The sequence below is a fragment of the Bos javanicus genome, chromosome 10, assembly GCF_032452875.1.
Source record: "Bos javanicus breed banteng chromosome 10, ARS-OSU_banteng_1.0, whole genome shotgun sequence".
In the NCBI taxonomy this organism is placed as follows: Eukaryota; Metazoa; Chordata; class Mammalia; order Artiodactyla; family Bovidae; genus Bos; species Bos javanicus.
In genome coordinates this window covers 84,944,888-84,961,828 of record NC_083877.1, presented here as the reverse complement: position 1 = coordinate 84,961,828, position 16,941 = coordinate 84,944,888, and the positions used below count along the sequence as shown (strand labels likewise).

The window sequence follows — 16,941 nt, the reverse complement described above, 5'->3', positions numbered from 1 at the left end:
CACTTGTAGGGACTTTCGGTTATGACAGAGTTATGTTGATTTTTTAAATTAGAGGTTTGGTTAGATATTATTACCTATGAATTTCATCTCAGAATAGTAAGGGGAATATTACAAAATATTTGTGAAAGTATGTTTATCAAAAATGTTTAACCTGAATCTAATCAAACCTTTGAAACAAATTTACAGGAAATGGAAGAAAGGAACGTGTTAAAAGATATTACAGTGACATTCAAAATGGAACAAACAATCCCTCTGACAAGTCTCTGTCATACAAAACAGAGAGACAATCTACTAAGAAGACCCCACACATTATGCTAAGCATGGGGTTACAAAGATGAGTAAGACAGTTTCTCTTCTCAAGTAACTTACTGAGTAATCTATTTAATACTTAGATACTGTCAAACTGAACTTGTCAGGATTTTTATTTCTCTAAAGAGCAAAAAAAAAAAAAAAGAAGTACAAAAGACAAAATATTAAAGCATCATTAGTACCATTTATCAGCCTCCATAAGATCCTGATTCACGCTATTGGTGCTATGTTCTCTGCCATCAAACGTTCGGATTTTGGGATATTCCATTCTTCCTACACATGCCTCTCTCATTTTAAGATTGAAAGCAGTTTGTGCTACCTGTTTATAATGCTTTCTGCTAAATAGGATCTGTTTCTTTACTTGGTGTAGAGCATCTAAAAAGAATCTTTCCACTTCTGTTCTCTCATCTAGTATGTTCTTGGCCAGCTTCTTTATTCGATTCATTTCCTTGTCCTTCATCTGAAGAAGTTGCTGCAGCTTGAAAATTTCAACCTGACCTGCTTGGTTCTCTACCATTGCCTGTTGCTGCAGTTTTAAAACTTCAGTCTCAAACTCTTTGGTCATGCAAACCAGAGCATTCTCCAGGCTTACTACCTTCTTCTGAAGAGTTTGGATTTGTAATTTCTGCTGGGTAAGTTGCATTATCTTTTCTTTAACCAATAGATCATCGATCTCCTAAAACAGAAAGATGAGGGAGGTGTGAGTTTTTTTTAATTAATTTCAGATGTAAAATTTACTCACTAATTTCCATTACTTTAAGAGGTTTGAGTTTGAGGCCAGGTTGCAATGGTGATATTTTTGCTCTTCTGTGCATAAAGAGTAAGAAACATCAAGAGTCCTTTTCGGGACTTAACAAAGACCACAAATTTTACTAATCAAGGCATTTTCCTTCTTCTAAAATTATGAAAGCTTCAGTATTTTATATTATCAAAAGAATATCCCAATAAGACTATACAGTAAAATTACTATAGTAATTTAACAACTACATACTGCCAACTGTGGCAATCTGCTAGTTGCCTGTCCCAGTGTCCATTTTCCATTTTATACTTCATAATAAAGCCCTAATTTTATTCAGAAAAGCACTAAGCGCAGATGAAAACTCCCAGTTTCCCTAGTAGTTCAGCAAAGCCATGTGACTAAGCTCTGATGAAACATTTCGCTGCAAGTAGAAATGTGTATAGCACTTTCAGGAAGACCTCTGAAGGGAGGAGCATACTGTCTTCCTTCTTGTTCTTCTCCCTTCCTGTTGTGAGAGCTCCAGCAGCTGTTGGGGGCCATGGGGTGACTCTGTGGAGATAAGCCATGTGCTGCAGAACAAAGTTAAGGAACCCAAGTGTCTGCTAACTTTGTGGCATTCCAGCTCTGGACTGCTTACCTCCAGACTTCCTTTAGGGAGAGAATACACCCTTATATGGGGAAACCACTGTAGTCACAGCTGAGAACCTATTCCTAAGTGATTCAGGGACCAACTCTAAGCAACATAAAATGAATACAAATGTATTAGAGCACAGGAGTTACATTTATGTTTCAGAGATATTCTTTATAAAGCCAAATCTAAAGTTTCTTATAAATTATTCAGTAATTAACTTCTCAGGTAAGAAAAATACATCAACCAGACAGAAGAAAAATGGCCCTGTTGTCCTATATCATTACTATACTCAGTTCTCACTATTCACCAAACAAACAAGTTGAAAACAAACAAGAAAGTTTAAATGAGAATGGGAACCTTTTGCTGTGAAAGGAAAGTCTGAGTCTCTTGCAACTTCTGGGAGTTTTTTTGTAGAGCATCAGCTTCCTTCAGATGGTATGCGAGAGCTTTCTGGAGATAAATATTCTCTTTAAAAACACTTCTTCCAGCGTTGTTCAATTGCCTAAAAGACCCCAAAACACAGACCTAAGTTTTAAATATTACCAAAGTAGATCAGTGACTACCTTATCCCCTAACATTAATAGTAATGATCATTGGGAATTCCCTAGCAGTTCAGTGATTAGAACTCAGAGCTTTCACTGCCATGGCCCAGGTTCACTCCCTGGTCAGGGAACTAAGATCCTGTAAGGCACGTGGGCAACAAAAAATAATAATAATAAATAATAATGACCAACACTTATTTAGCTTATGGTGGGTACTCTATACTTGGGTGGGGATCTTAAAACTAAGTTCTCACCAATGGAAAAGTAAAGAGTGATATGTTACTTCCAGTCCAAGGCAGTTAAAGGCAGGTATGTGTTTCCCATACTCTCTCTTTGTCCATGTGACTGGACATAAAGAACAAAATGGAAGCAGCCCAGGTTCCTGAACCACCCCTGGAGTACAGCTGTCAGACCCACATTAGATTAGAAATAAACCATTGAAACCTGGGGGGCTTCCCAGGTGGCACAGTGGCAAAGAATCTGCCTGCCAATGCAGGAGACACAAGAGACTCAGGTTTGATCCCTGGGTCAGGAAGATCCCCTGGAGTAGGAAATGGCAACCCACTCCAGTAGTTGTGCCTGGAAAATTCCTTGGAAAGAGGAGCCTGGCTGGCTATAGTTCATGGGGTTGTAAAGAATCGGACACAACTGAGCGACTGAACACATTAACACATTGAGACCTAGTTTATGCATTAACACAACACAGTTACTTATATAACTAATATACCTATCCACTAATTATTAATATCCACTATTATATTATATTATATATAACTATTAATATCATACCTCATGATAACCATGCACAGTTGGCATTATTAATACCATTTTTAGATGAAGAAATTAAATTTCAAAAAATTTAAGAAATCTTCCTACAGTCAATTAGTATACATGTTGAGAACTAAAGTGTAACTTCAAAGCCCAAGTTTTCTCCCCCACACTCTGCTGCTACAAAGAGGATGGGAGGAAAAGGGGTGGAGACACAGAGAGAAGGAAAGTAAACTAGAAAATATGAAGGGAGCAAACCTGGAGAGAAGAGGGTAGAAAACATAATAAGAACAAAAAAGACTAGCAAAGAGGTGAGAGAGGCTACTAGAAAGAAAAAGGAGGCAGTGGTCTCTTACACAACAGCTTCATGGTGGGCTCTGTCTGCCAGCATTATTATCTTCTTTTCAGCCTCTTTTTCTAGTCTATGCTAAAAGAAAATAGGCTCTTTTAATACAGTTATATCTAGATTATGCTTCTATCCCACTCCCAGGTTATTCAGTACACAAACCAGAAACTGAGAGCCACTTTTTAAAGCAAATCCTTTTATATAAACCTGACATGAGTACTTATTTGCCTCACCCTCACTTCCCTACATGCCCAGCAATTTGTGAAAAAATCTATTTAATTCTTTCCTAAGGATGAAAAATTAAAGAATTAAAAGAATTAAAGAAAAACCATGGGGACTCAGAGTAGAGGAGAAGTGTTCCAAAGCACTTCTCATAATGTGGAGAATTAACTCTAGATGCACAGAGAAATGTGGAAACTTGTGATGCTAAAGAATACTTCTGAGCCCCTTTTATTAACATCCTTAGTTAACGTGACCAAGGGAGGCCTTCACATGAGCCACAGGAACCTCTCCAAGCCCACCTCCCCACGGAAAGTGGCACCTGCAGCCTTAGTTCCACCAGGGGACACCAAGCTGGGGTGAGGGGCACTGTGTCCTGAAGCCTTCCTTGCTCAGATGACAGTCCCTCTTGAAGATTTCAAGAATGTCTAACTAAGGCTGAGATAATCTGCGGTAGATAATCTTCTTATAATAAAATGCCCAAATGAAAAGTTATGCCTCAGAATACATATAAATACACTTATTTTGTTCTAGTACACACAATATTTACTAATTAATGCAAATATGTTGTACCTTTTCTTCAAAAAACTTGCCTTCCAGTCTTCTAAGTGTCTCCTGATGTTTCCGCTCTGTGTTCCTTAAATCCTCCTTTAGCTAAAATTAAAATAACCAAAAAAAACAAAGACTGGTCAGTAGGAAATGGGGTGGATTGGGGTATGCTGTGGCTGCTGCTCAGTCGCGTCTGACTATGCGACCACTTGGACTGTAGCCCACCAGGCTCCACTGTCCACAGGATTCTCCAGGCCAGAATACTGGAGGGGGTTGCCATTTTCTTCTCCAAGGGATCTTCCCAACCCAGGGATTGAACCCACTTCTGCATCTCCTGCATTGGCAGGTATCTTCTTTACCACTGAGCCACCTGGGAAGCCCCAGATTGGGGCATATCCCTGGAACATTCTCAATCAAGAAACATTCTCTGTCACACATTACCTCTTAATCTTAACACACAGAAAAACCTCATGCCCTCCCTCCAAGTACCATATTTCTCATAAATATTTATATATTGGGAAGATCCCCTGGAGAAGGAAAAGGCTATACCCACTCCGGTATTCAGGCCTGGAGAATTCCATGGACTGTATAGTCCATGGGGTTGCAAAGAGTCGGACACGACTAGGCGACTTACACTTTCACTTACAAGATTAGTACTGAGTTTCTAAAAAGCTTTTCATGAATAACAGTTCTCAGAACATTCAAATAAGTTATTATAATACTCATCCCCACCAAATATCTTCATTTTAAACACATGAACTCACAGAATCATAATTTTCAGAGTTGGAAGGAATCTTAGGAGTCAGACTATACAAATCTCCCACTTAACAGGAATCTTTACTATGAGAAAAATATCTAGAGACAGAAGTACCAATAATTCAAATCACATTAATTTCCTAGGCTGCCCTTTAAGAGTTCTCATTTTTAGAAAATTCTTTCTAGTATAAATATAAAAAGTATCTCCCTATGATTCTCATAGATGGATCCTTCTATCCTCTAAAACTACATAGACTAAAAAGAACAGAAAATTCTTCTAGGCAAAAGAAAAAAAAAATTGAGCTAAATAACCCTGATTCTGAAGGCTATATTTATTGGTAAGAACCAATCAGATGAAATAGGTATGCTCAATCTAACATTCATGCCACAAAAAAAAGCAATAGAGAAGGACTTTCCATCACACAGACCCAAGGTTCAACTGTTACCTCTCTCACCAGCTGTTCTAGCAAATCATTATCTTCTCTAAGTCTCAGGTCTCCAGGGTAGAAAGATAATAATAGAAGCTATCTCATAGAGACATGGCAAGGATTAAATAACAAATAATACACATAAAATACTTAGAATAGTAATAATCATTTAATACAGAGGTTAGTTGTTGTTGTTCATCACTAAGTTGTGTTTGACTCTTTGCGACCCCATGAACTGCAGCTTCACTGTCCTTCACCATCTCCCATAGCTTGCTCAAACTCATGTCCATTTAGACAGTGATACTGTCTCATCCTCTGTCACCCCCTTCTGCTCTTGCCCTCAGTCTTTCCCAGCATCTGAATCTCTTCCAACTGGTATGCTCTTTGCATCAGGTGACCAAAGTATTGGAGCTTAAGCTTCAGCATCAGTCCTTCCAATGAATATTCAGGGTTGATTTCTTTTAGGATTGACTGGTTTGATCTCCTTGCTGTCCAAGGGACTCTCAAGAGTCTTCTCCAGTACCACAGTTTGAAAGCATCAGTTCTTCTGCACTCAGCCTTCTTTATGGTCCAACTCTCACATCTGTACATGACCACTGGAAAAACCAAAGCTTTGACTAAACAGACCTTTGTCGGCAAAGTGACGCCTCTGCTTTTTAATATATTGTCTGTGTTTGTCACAGCTTTTCCTCCAAGGAACAAGCATCTTTTAATTTTGTGGCTGCAGTCCCCGTCCACGGTGATTCTGGAGCCCAAGAAATGAAATCTGACACTGTTTCCACTTTTTCCCCATCTATTTGCCATGAAGTGATGGGACTGGGTGCCATGATCTTTGTTTTTTGAATGTAGAGTTTTAAGCCAGCATTTTTATTCTCCTCTTTCGCCTTCATCAAGAGGCTCTTGAGTTCCTCCTCACTTTCTGCTATTAAAGTGGTATCATCTGCATATCTGAGGTTATTGATATTTGTCCTGGAAATCTTGATTCCAGCTTGTGAGTCATCCAGCCCAGCATTTCATATGAAATACTCTGCATATAAGTTAAAAAAGCAGGGTGACAGTAACTCAGCTGGAATTTCATCACCTCCACTAGCTTTGTTCTTAGTGATGCTTCTTAAGGCCCACTTGACTTCACACTCCAGGATGTTTGGTTCTAGGTCAGTGACCTACCATAATGGTTATCTAGGTCATTAAGAGCTTTTTTGTATAGTTCTGTGTATTCTTGCCACCTCTTCTTAATCTCTTCTGCTTCTGTTAGGTCCTTGCTGTTTTTGTCCTTTACTATGCCTATCTTTGAATAAAATGTTCCCTTGATACCTCCAATTTTCTTAGAGACCTCTAGTCTTTCCATTCTATTGTTTTCCTCTATTTCTTTGCATTGTTCACTTAAGACAGCTTATTTTAATCTCTCCTTGCTATTCTCTGGAACTCTGCATTCAGTTGGGTATATTTTTCCCTTTCTCCTTTGTCTTTCACTTCTCTTATCTCAGCTATTTGTAAGGCCTCCTCAGACAAACACCTTACCTTCTTGCATTTCTTTTTGGGGATGGTTTTGGTCACCGCCTCCTGTATAATGTTACAAACCTCTGTCCATAGTTCTTCAGGCACTCTCTGTCTATCAGATCTGGTCCCTTTAATCTATTCATCACCTCCTATATAATCATAAGGGATTTGATTTAGGTCATACCTGAATGGCCTAGTGGTTTTCCCTACTTTCTTCAATTTGAGTCTGAATTTTACAATAAAGAGCTGATGATCTGAGCCACAGTCAGCTCCAGGTCTTGTTTTTCCTGACTGTACAGAGCTTCTCCATCTTCAGCTACAAAGAATGTAATCAATCAGATTTCAGTATTAACCATCTGGTGATGTCCATGTGTAGAGTCGTCTCTTGTGTTGTTGGAAGAGGGTGTTTGCTATGACCAGTGTGTTCTCTTGGCAAAACTCTGTTAGCCTTTGTCCTACTTCACTTTGTACTCCAAGGCCAAACTTGCCTGTTACTCTGGGAATCTCTTGACTTCCTACTTTTGCATTCCAGTTCCCTAGGATGAAAAGGACATCTTTTTTTGGTGTTAGTTCTAGGAGGTCTTGTGGGTTTTCACAGAATCATTATTATTGTTTCTAATATTGTCCTTCCTTATACTTAACAATTTTCCTTACTATGATCTCTGTCGTAACAGTATTAAATCTCCATTTGATCCATATCATATGATCTTTCAGATATTCTTCTTTCTTCTTGTATTTTTTATACATTTATAAAAGGCCTCATACTGTGAAAGACTTTCAGAATTACTGTCAATATATAAATGTGTGGAGAAGTCTACTGTCTAAGTAGGGTAGGGTGCAGTAAACCTTTCATTTGCCATTGGACTCCCCCAAAATCTATAAATTAATAAAGAAATCTTTTGAAAGATGATTAGGCAATGCATATCAAAAACCTTAAAATTCATGTTGTAATTTAATCTATAAATTTCACTGTAACTTCCAAGAAGTTATCCTAAAAACCAATTAAAAATATAGAAAAATACTTTGTTATTCAGATGTTCCTTGGTTTATAATAGTGAAAAATTAGAAAAACAATCCAAATGTCCAACAAGGAACCAATTGATAAATCATGGTATATCTACCCAATGGAAATCCATGCATCCAGTCAAAAGGTGTTATAGAAAAATATATAATAGCATTGAAAAATGTTCACAATATGTAAGTGAAGAAATAAGGTTAATGCTCCTTTTGTTAATCAGGTAGATGGAAATTACTTTTTCTTTAAATTTATGCTTTGAATACATTTGGCAATCTAAAGTTAATTAGCCTCTTTTAAATTTGTATATTGAATTGTATATGCACAGTATAATTTTCTTCCCTTGAGTCGTGAGCCCCACACCTGCCTTAATTCTTCCATATTTGGGATTCCACAGAACCACCTTATGATTCACATTAGCAAGGATCTTTTATTTTTGAATTTTAAGTTTTCCTGGCCCACCAACCCTCTTTCGAAAGGTCCAAAATCCATTTCTCCACTAGGTGGCAACATTGTTCTTTAAAAAAAAAAAAAAAATTCACACCAAGGCCCAATCGAATATGAACAACTAGTTCTTCATTCACTTTGATTCAGAATGTATACCTACACTTCAGGATGGCTATTTTGAGAGTTCCTGAAAAGTTAAGGAACTTAACTTGGTTCGGTTTTATAAAACTAGACATTCTTTCTAGAAAACTTTGCAGCTTTATCGAGGAGTGAGTGAATGAAAGTCGCTCAGTAGTGTCTGACTCTTTGCGAGTGGACTATACAGTCCATGAAATTCTCCAGGCCAGAATACTGGAGTGGGTAGCCTTTCTCTTCTCCAGGGGATCTTCCTAACCCATTGTTGACAAATGTATGCTATTTCAAGTATACAGCACAATGATTTGATATACATATACACTGTGAAAGGATTCTTCCCATCTAGTTAGTAGAAAACTTGGTATTCCTTCAATTACATTTTAAATGAAAGACCCACTTAGTATTCAACATAGATTTATTGAGCATTACCCTGTATCTTGTACTTCAATAAATACAAAGCACAATACTGTTCATGCCTCAAAAAATTTACCATCTAGCAGGGGAGATAAGACAAATGATAACTATAATATCAAGATAGATTGGACTAAGTGGTATAAAAGAAATACAAAATACTATGTGCTGTGCTTATTCACTCAGTCATGCCTGACGCTTTTTGACCCCATGGACTATAGCCGGCCAGGCTCCTCTGTCCATGGGGATTCTCCAGGCAAGAATACTGGAGTGGGTTGCCATGCCTTTCTCCAGGGGATCTTCCCAGCCTAGGGATCAAACCCAGGTCTCCCGCATTGCAGGCAGACATGGAAACACACAAAAAATCACTTTTTTGCTAATCTTTTTAATTTTTTTCTTTTTTATAGCTTAATTTAAATATAATTGACATATAAACAGTATGTACATTTAAGCTGTACAATCTGCTAATTTGATACACTATATTGCAAAATGAATACTACTGTAGCATTAGTTAACACCTCCATTATGTCACAATACTACCAGTACTTTTTTTGTGGTGAGAATTCTTAAGATCTACTCTCTTAGAAAGTTTCAAGTATATAATACAGTATTATTAGTTAGGGTCAATATATTATACTTTAGATTCCTAAAAACTTGTCAATCTTATAACTGAAAGTTTGTACCCTTTGACCAACATCTCCCCATTTCTCCTTCCCCTCCCCTCCAGCACAAGTAACCACTCTGAGTTCAGTTTCTTTCTTTCTTTTTTTTTTTTTGGCCGCATTGTGGCTTTGTTGAAATTGGCCATAGTATAAGTATTTATAACCAAGGAAATCAGTAAATGTTACAAATAAGAATTTTTTTTTTTTTTGCAAAGAGCTACACACCACTGTTAATTCCATGTGACATATACTATTTTAAGCACTGGTGGCTCAGACAGTAAAAAGTCTGCCTGCAGTGCGGGAGACCTAGGTTTGATCCCTGGGTCGGGAAGATCCTCTGGAGAAGGAAATGCAACCCACTCCAGTAGTCTTGCCTGGAAAATCCCATGGGTGGAGGAACAGTCCATAGGGTTGCAAAGAGTCAGACATGACTGACCGACTTCACTTTACATATATGAACTCCTTTAATCCTTACAACAACGCTATGAGCCAGTAACTCTTACCACCCCCAATTTTTACAGATGAGGAAACCTAAGTATAGAGAAGGTAACTTGCCCAAACCTCAAAGCTGATTTCAGCTACTTGTGTCCAGCCCTCATCTATGCCATTTATTGCATTGTCATTAATGCAATAAAACTATATTCTGAACTGAGGGAACAGAAAGAGTATGCAATGTCAGAGAAACTTTCTGAAAGTACTCAGGTTTCCTCACTCCATCCACCCCTACCCAGTGTGTCTTAAAATTTTCTGAAGTTATCATTCATCAGTCTATATATATTTTCTTTTAGGACTTTGCTACTTTGCCACTACTGTTTTCTACAGCCGTAGTAATTCCAAAGGTTTAACTGGTGATAAATGCAAGAGGGTGTATTGCCTAAGATCTGGTGAATTCACAAAGAAATCAATGCTTAAAAAAACAAAAGTCTATTAAGACTTTCTGCATTCAGTCCTACACTGATATATCTTCCCTGTTTTTCTCAGATAATCTCTAGAATGTCAAAGGGAATCCTTTACCATCTCACAGGAGTCAATGTCTATGAAGGCCTTTGCAGACATAAATAGTTAATTCTAATGTCTTCTTTTTAAAGAAAGAAAGAATGAAAGAAACTTACATCATCTAATTCTTTCTCCACTTGGATTTTTCTCTTCTGGAATTGTTTTATTGTTTTGAGCTCTGTCTGAATCATGCCAATTTCTTTGGCCTTTTGATGGAACTGTCCCTCCAGCTCACTTACTTGCATAGTAAATTTTCGTTCCTGTATTAACAACAAAACAACAAAAAAGGTAAATGACTTAGGAAAAAGAACAGAGGTCACACAAAGTCCTGTTGCATTTGAAGCCTTAAGCCATTTTTCTTTCTTCTTTGAAGAAAAAGCTCCCTTTTTACCTTCACATAAAGTTTTAATTTTTATTAAAAGAGACCAAGTACCTTGAATAAGGAGAAAATTCTAAAATGACCTGATTGTGTATAGAAAAGTAGATATTATTTAAAAGAGGTATGAGAAGATTGCATGCCTGCTCAGGCGCTTCAGTTGTGTCTGACTCTGTGTGACCCTATGGACTATAGCCCGCCAGGCTCCTCTGTCCATGGAATTCTCCAGGCAAGAATACTGGAGTAGGTTGCCATGCCCTTCTCCAGGGGCTCTCTGCAACCCAGGGATCGAACCCACGTCTCTTATGTCTCCTCCATTGGCAGGTGGGTTCTTTACCACTAACACCACCTGGGAAATCCTCATGAGAAGACTAAACAAATCTTTAATCTATAAGAGAGATAAATAACATCCCTGATCCTAAATTAAAATCAGTAAGCAAAGAGACAAGGAGAGGGCCAATATCTCTTAAATAAATAGAGAAGATGGTGAGAGAAAGAGGAAGGAAGGGGGAAGACAGAGGAAAAGGAAAAAGAGAGATGAGGAGAAAAGGAAGAGGAGAAAGGGAAGAAGAGAGAGTAAAGAGAAAAAAAAGGGGGGAGGGAAATGGAGGAGAAAAAGGGCCAATAACACAACTAACAAATGAAAAGAGCTATCAAAGTGCAAAAGACACTTAACCACATGAAAAAAATGCTCAATCTAGCTCAGAATAAGAGAAATGCAAATTGAAATACAATAAAATATCATTTCTTACCTATCATGTTGACAGAAACCCATTTTGACAATATACTCTGGTATATTGTCCCATTATATATTCCCAATGTATAAACCCATTTTGACTATATACTCTGGTATATTCTGTCCATGGAGACATGGACAGGAGTTACATTTCTCAGAATAGACTGTGTTTGATAGATTTTACTTTGGAAACACATAAATATTTTACATAATTGCTGCTGCTGTTTAGTTGCTCAGTCATGTCCAACTCTTTTATGACCTCATGGTAACCCACCAGGCTCCTCTGACCATGGAATTTACCAGGCAAGAATACTAGAGTGGGTTGCCATTCCCTTCTCCAGGGGATCTTCCTGACCCAGGGATCAAACTGGTGTCTCCTACTTGGCAGGTGGATTCTCTACCACGGAATCACCAGGGAAGACTATTTTACATAATTATAATTATATAGTTATATCATTTCACATTAATTTCTTAAAGCAACTCCTTAAAAAAGCAAAATGTATTGCTGAGTTGGTGGCATAACCTTACAGAAAGGAATTATTTCAAATTGTTTTTAGACCTTGTTAATTTGATCAGAAGCAACAGTTAGAACTGGATATGGAACAACTGACTGGTTCCAAATCGGGAAAGCAGTACATCAAGGCTGTATATTGTTACCTTGCTTATTAAATTTATATGCAGAGTACATCATGAGAAATTCTGGACTGGATGAAGCACAAGCTGGAAGCAAGACTGCCAGGAGAAATATCAACCTCAGATACGTAGATGACACCACCCTTATGGCAGAAAGCAAAGAGGAACTGAAGAGCCTCTTGATGAAAGTGAAAGAGTGAAAAAGTTGGCTTAAAACAACATTCAGAAAACTAAGATCATGGGATCTGGTCCTATCACTTCATGGCAAATAGATGGGGAAACAGTGGAAACAGTGACAAACTTTATTTTGGGGGGCTCTAAAATCACTGCAGATGGTGACTGCAGCCATGAAATTAAAAGATGCTTGCTCCTTGGAAGAAAAGTTATGACCAACCTAGACAGCTTATTAAAAAGCAGAGACATTATTTTACCAACAAAGGTCCATCTAGTCAAAGCTATGGTTTTACCAGTAGTCATGTATGGATGTGACAGTTGGACTATAAAGAAAGCTGAGCGCAGAAGAATTGATGCTTTTGAACTATGGTATTGGAGAAGACTTTTGAGAGTCCCTTGGACAGCACGGAGATCCAACCAGTCCATCCTAAAGGAAATCAGTCCTGAATATTCATTGGAAGGACTGATGCTGAAGCTGAAACTTCAATATCTGGCTACCTGATGTGAAGATTTGAAAAGATCCTGATGCTGGAAAAGATTGAAGGTGGGAGGAGAAGGGGACGACAGAGGATGAGATGGTTGGATGGCATCACCGACTCAATGGCCATGAGTTTGAGTAAACTCTGGGAATTGGTGATGGACAGGGAGGCCTGGTGTGCTGCAGTCCATGGGGTCACAAAGAGTTGGACACGACAGAGCAACAGAACTAAACTGAACTGAATTTGACTATAGATCACTATTGGTATATATCCTAATGGGAAAAGTCCCCCCCGCCAACTCAAATCCTAAACTGTATCCACCAGTTTATGTGGGTAGTAGTATTGATATTAGTATTCTGTGCCTTTGATGTATTGAGGTTTGAAGAAAATACACAGTTACATTGGTATCATTAAGAACCAGGATTTTGGGTGAGGGAGAAAGAAGACACAGATAGGGTTAAGTAAAAATCCTGTACTCTTGCATCTGAATTTAAAGTATTAGCATGAGCTCATGATATATTTTAATCTTCAAAAAATATGTTTCCCAGCGCTGTCCACTGAAAAGCCCTAGAGCTCAAGATCAGAGAACTACTCAAGATCAAGAACTACTACGAGATGATTTTCGACAATAACATAATTTCATGTTATTTTTGAGCATCTGTACAATCAAATGTATGAGCTTTAAGATCACCGAGTTCTCAAGAGGACTTAACTTATTCTCGTGTCTTAAATATCTGAACTTGCCAGAAACCTGACCACCAATAAGTGAGGCATCAGTGTACATACCAATTTTTCCTTCTCCTCTTGGGCTTTTTCCTTTGTTTCATTCAATTGCTGTTTCAGTTTTTCAATCTGTAGAAAATGAAAATAAAGAGGAAGGTAAAGAAATTTCTCTGTATCTTAACTTAATTACATAGCCCAGTTTTCATGTGCTATTAAAACCAGTAGGGAGTACTTCCCTGGTAGTCCAGTGGTTAAGACTGTATATTCCCAGTGCAGGGAGCATGGGTTCAATTCCTGGTTAGGGAACTAAGATCCCACACGCTGCACGGCACAGCCAATAGAACAGAACAGAATGGAATAAAATAAACCAGTAGTGTTGGAGAGGTGGAGTAAGGTGGGAAGATGAGAGAAGAGGACATTATTTATACTGTTAACTTGCTATTGCCAGTTTCCAAAACTCGGCTATCATCATAATTGCCTGGGTAACGTGTATGGTTAAAAATTTTTTTTAAATTTACCATCTTAACCATTTTTAATTCACATTGTTAGGCAGCAGATCTCTGGAACTTTTTCACCTTACAAAACTGAAACTCCATGTTTATGAGATACTAACTCCTTCTCCCTCCCCCAGCCTTTCTACATTGTTTGTATGATTTTGACTACTTCAGGTATGTCCACAGAAGAAAAACCACACAACCTAAAAGTTGTGAGTGAAGTTTTATTCCAGGATTATACTGAGGGTTATAGCCTGGGAAACAGCCTCTCAGAAAGCTCTGAGGAACTGCTCAGAAGGGTTAAGAGAACAGGCAGAATATATAGCAGATTCTTGCTGGAAAAAACATGTAGTCAGACATCAGAATGTTACTAGTAATCACAAGGAAAAGGTATTTTGAGTTAATGATTTTAGTGTTTTTCTGTGTCAGGGAAGATGTAAAGACCTGGGCTTGCTGAAATTATTCCTTAGATATGTATGTTAATTATCTAGGGCCAAGTATCCAAAGCTCAGAATGCTTCCTGTTTTGCTCCAGCCTGAATTTCCTCCCCTCAGGACGCATTGTGGAAGGAGGCAGGTAGCAGGCGAGGGTGGGGGGCTGCAATGGCTGATGGCTTGATCCTTGTAGAACTGGAATGGTGGGTGACATTATTTGTGTATTGGAATGTGGGGCAACACTCCCTGTCCATAGATACTTCATATGAGTAGAATCATACAGTATTTGTCCTTTTGTAACTGGCTTATTTCACTTAGCATAATGGCCTTGAGGTTCATTCATGTTGTAGCACACAACAGGATTTCCTTCCCTTTTAGAGCTACATAATATTCTTGTATTTGTATACCACACTTTCTTTATTCACTCATCAACCAACAGACATTTGGGTTGTTTCCACTTCTCGACTATATGAACAGGGTTTCACGAACACTGGGTGTGCAGTTACCTCGTCAAGATCTTGCTTTACATTCCCTTGGAAATTCCCACTCCAAAGTGGGATTGTTGCATCTTATGATAATTCTATTTTTAATTTTTCGATGAATCTCTGTACTGTTTTCCATAACGGCTATACCATTTCACATTGCCACCAAATTGCACAAGGATTCCAATTTCTCTACATCCTCACCAACACTTGCTATTTTCTGTTCTTCTGACAGTAGCCATCTTAATAAGTGTGAAGTGATAACTTGGAATTTTGATTTGCATTTCTCTTAAATGAGTAAATTTTTAAAGGAAAGTTTCAAGGAGAGTACAAAGAATTCTCATGTACTGTTCACTCAATTTTGCCACATTTGTTTTCCCTTTATGATAGGTCTATTACATATATACGTGTGTGTATATACATACATATACATATACATATACATATATATATATATATATATGCGGGGAGCTGCCCGTGAGAACAGGGTCCTTTGTCTGAAGGACACAGCTCTGGGAGCTGCCTCAGTCCTTGAGGGTTTGCTTGCAAACATAGCTCTCTGTACCGCCACTCCAGAGATTAGGCGCTTATTTACTGCAGGCACCTGGAGTTCTGTGCAAACTTCTCACGCACAGAGAAATGTTATCTGGTGTAAGAAATAATAACAGGGAGCCATTCCCATGCTCTCAAGATTTCTTGTGACTGTTTGTAAGATGTATAGGCCAACTAAGAAAAAATGTCAACTGTCTTGTCTTTCTCACGCTTTTCTGTATAAATATGAGATGTTGAATAAAGTTGGTGTCAGACTGCGTCCCTTCGTGGTGACGTGTCTGAACCTCTCGACCCCATCTTTGTAGTCTCTTGCTTTAGTTTCTTTCTTAGCCCCGCCGTGCACGTTCTCGGGACCTGATCGACTTTGCCGGCTGGCTCTGGCGGTGGCGCCCGAACCAGGGACTCGAGAATCGGAGTGTGACGATGGCCGCTGCCCGCCAAGATTGAGGTAAGTAAAGAGGAATTCCTAAGTAATTAAAAGTAAAGGGCAGGGAGGGTGATTGTCGAGAGTAATAAATCATGGGACAAGGCAATAGCCGCCAGTTATTTGTACATATGTTGAAAACTATGTTAAAAGGTAGGGGAATTCATGTAAATAAGTTACAGCTAGAAAAGTTTTTACTTTTTATAAAAGAAGTTTGTCCTTGGTTTCCAGAGGAAGGAACAGTTAGTCTGGAAACTTGGAAAAAGGTAGGAAAACAATTGCAGACATATTATTCCTTACATGGTCCCAATCGTGTTCCTGTGGATGCTTTTTCTTTGTGGACTCTCATAAGAGACTGCCTGGATCCTGAACATGAGGGACATAAAATTCAAACGGCTCTCAGGGATTCCACAGGACCCGAAGTTACAGAGCCTTCTGCCCCTCCACCTGAGCCTCTTTATGCTGTGCCTGAGGGAACAGCTTATAAGGCTGGAGGGAGTGATGATGTGTTAAGCTCTGATGAACAGAAAGAGTTCAATGAACAAGCGGCTCAGTACCATAGAGAGGATATGCCTTGGGAGATGATGGTTAGCATACAATCCCCCTCAGGAAAAGGGGAATTAAAACATTCAGGGCTTTCCGAAGAACAGCTGGAAAATTTAATTCAGAAGATTGTTATAGCAGTAAAAAAGGATGCACAGGGAGATTCCCACTCCAGCCAGCCTGTGGCTCCAGCATATCCTCCCTCAGTTCTTGCTGGGCTCGACCCACCTCCACCTTTCGTAGAACCGCGAGAGCTTATATCTATCCCTGCTTCTTTGCCTGGTGAAAACATAAAAATTAAAAGTGAGATATTATTATCTCCTCTTCAAGAAGCAATTAAGTGAGCTAATGATGAAGGAGAACATATTCCCGGGTTTTCAAGAATCTATCCAGTATTTGAAAATGCTCAACAGCAGAGGTATTATGAGCCGCTGCCCT

General features: G+C 38.6%; 1 protein-coding gene and 1 long non-coding RNA gene across 5 annotated transcripts in view; one reads left to right on the top strand and one right to left on the bottom strand.

Annotated features, from left to right (window-relative positions):
* The window catches only part of BBOF1 (basal body orientation factor 1), a 48,555-nt gene that overhangs the window by 20,654 nt on the left and 10,960 nt on the right, over positions 1 to 16,941 (bottom strand). For all 4 annotated transcript variants that reach the window (XR_009738813.1, XM_061429415.1, XM_061429416.1 and 1 more), the window contains exons 3-8: positions 13,638 to 13,703; positions 10,570 to 10,713; positions 4,128 to 4,208; positions 3,346 to 3,416; positions 2,037 to 2,181; positions 492 to 985 (exon numbers count right to left, since the gene is read on the bottom strand). Coding sequence is in view for 3 of the 4 variants with exons in the window: in XM_061429415.1 (XP_061285399.1) it covers positions 492 to 985; positions 2,037 to 2,181; positions 3,346 to 3,416; positions 4,128 to 4,208; positions 10,570 to 10,713; positions 13,638 to 13,703 (1,001 nt within the window). In the remaining variant the exon portion in view is untranslated. The remainder of the gene's footprint in view (positions 1 to 491; positions 986 to 2,036; positions 2,182 to 3,345; positions 3,417 to 4,127; positions 4,209 to 10,569; positions 10,714 to 13,637; positions 13,704 to 16,941) is intronic.
* On the top strand, positions 863 to 15,832 carry LOC133254959 (uncharacterized). Its single transcript, XR_009738816.1, has 2 exons — positions 863 to 941; positions 12,247 to 15,832. It is a non-coding gene; the product is annotated as an uncharacterized LOC133254959 (long non-coding RNA).